The sequence below is a fragment of the Haplochromis burtoni genome, unplaced genomic scaffold (assembly GCF_018398535.1).
Source record: "Haplochromis burtoni strain Fernald_Lab_line unplaced genomic scaffold, NCSU_Asbu1 Contig_3928, whole genome shotgun sequence".
NCBI classification, from domain to species: domain Eukaryota; kingdom Metazoa; phylum Chordata; class Actinopteri; order Cichliformes; family Cichlidae; genus Haplochromis; species Haplochromis burtoni.
Window position 1 is genome coordinate 1,271 of NW_024586289.1, and position 1,306 is coordinate 2,576.

At 41.8% G+C, this 1,306-nt stretch overlaps 1 protein-coding gene across 3 annotated transcripts in view; it reads left to right on the forward strand.

The window, feature by feature from the left end:
- LOC121813956 (deoxynucleoside triphosphate triphosphohydrolase SAMHD1-like) overlaps positions 1-1,306 on the forward strand; it is a 4,724-nt gene that overhangs the window by 920 nt on the left and 2,498 nt on the right. For all 3 annotated transcript variants that reach the window (XM_042217938.1, XM_042217939.1, XM_042217940.1), the window contains exons 3-6: positions 13-121; positions 207-298; positions 384-517; positions 734-846. In XM_042217938.1, the coding sequence (XP_042073872.1) occupies positions 13-121; positions 207-298; positions 384-517; positions 734-846 (448 nt within the window). The remainder of the gene's footprint in view (positions 1-12; positions 122-206; positions 299-383; positions 518-733; positions 847-1,306) is intronic.

Consider the following 1,306-nt stretch of genomic DNA (forward strand, 5'->3'; position numbering starts at 1 on the left):
CTCCTATCTCAGGGACTGCCACCACCTGGGCATCCAGAACAACTTTGACCATCAGCGCTTCATCATGTTTGCCAGGGTGTGTGATGTGAATGGGAGTAAGCACATTTGCTCTAGAGACAAGGTGTTGATCCCTGCTTTTTTAAAAATCATCTTTAAGTAGAAATTCTTTTACCTGACTAGCAAAAACTAAACCATGTTGTCAACAGGAAATAGAAAATCTGTATGACATATTCCACACAAGGCACTCTATCCACAGAAGAGCCTGCCAGCACAAGATAAAAATGGCTGTAGAAATTATGTGAGTACCTACAGTTCTATTTCTAATATTATTTAATTTGTCTGCAGTGTGCCCCTAAAGTCATATGTTGTGTCTCTATATCCAGGATCAAAGATGCCCTCCTACTAGCAGATAAGGATCCATACATCCAAATTGAAATTTCAAATGGAAATGGAACTTCAGAGAAGGTTCCTCTCTCCAAAGCCAAAGATAAAATGGAGGCATACATAAAGCTGACAGGTAGTGACTTCAATCTGTGTTGTGTATAAATTATAAATTATTTCTCTGTCTCTCTCCCAGTATATTTACTAATGTCTGTCATAATAATACAGTTGTTGTTTTTTGTGATACAAATTTGTGTAAATAAGTGTAAGACACTTCTGATCAATTTGTGAAGCTGAACTGTATTGTTTGAACTGTCTTAACTTCCAATTTATTTCTGTGTTTACTCTGTAGATCAGGTCATTGAAAGAATACTCAACTCTTCTTCAGATTCTCTGAAGGAGGCAAGGGAGATTCTACACAGGGTCATGACTCGGGATCTGTACCGCTGTGTGGGTCAAGCCACGGTATGCAGCTATGTTTTTATGTATGTGCCTGTATTACAAGTCAAGTATTCACCCTGAATGGGATGCATGGATGGAGGGAAAAAGAGAAACCTGAGCTTTAACAAATCCCCACCCTGGGAAAATTTTTCAAAAGATCAGATTTTGGTGATACAAAGTACATTTACATTTGGAGAAAAGGCCAAAAGACACAGGAAAGGCTGTGTTTACAAAAAAAGTTGTGTACACGTGGACATAAACCGTCATCAGAGGCTGACACAGCAGCTCTTACTCTCACACATGCCTAGGCTTGTTGTAGTCAATGGGGTGATCGTGGCTCAAGAGTTGGGAGTTCGCCTTGTAATCGGAAGGTTGCCGGTTCGAGCCCCGGCTTGGACAGTCTCGGTCGTTGTGTCCTTGGGCAAGACACTTCACCCGTTGCCTACTGGTGGTGGTCAGAGGGCCCGGTGGCGCCAGTGTCCGG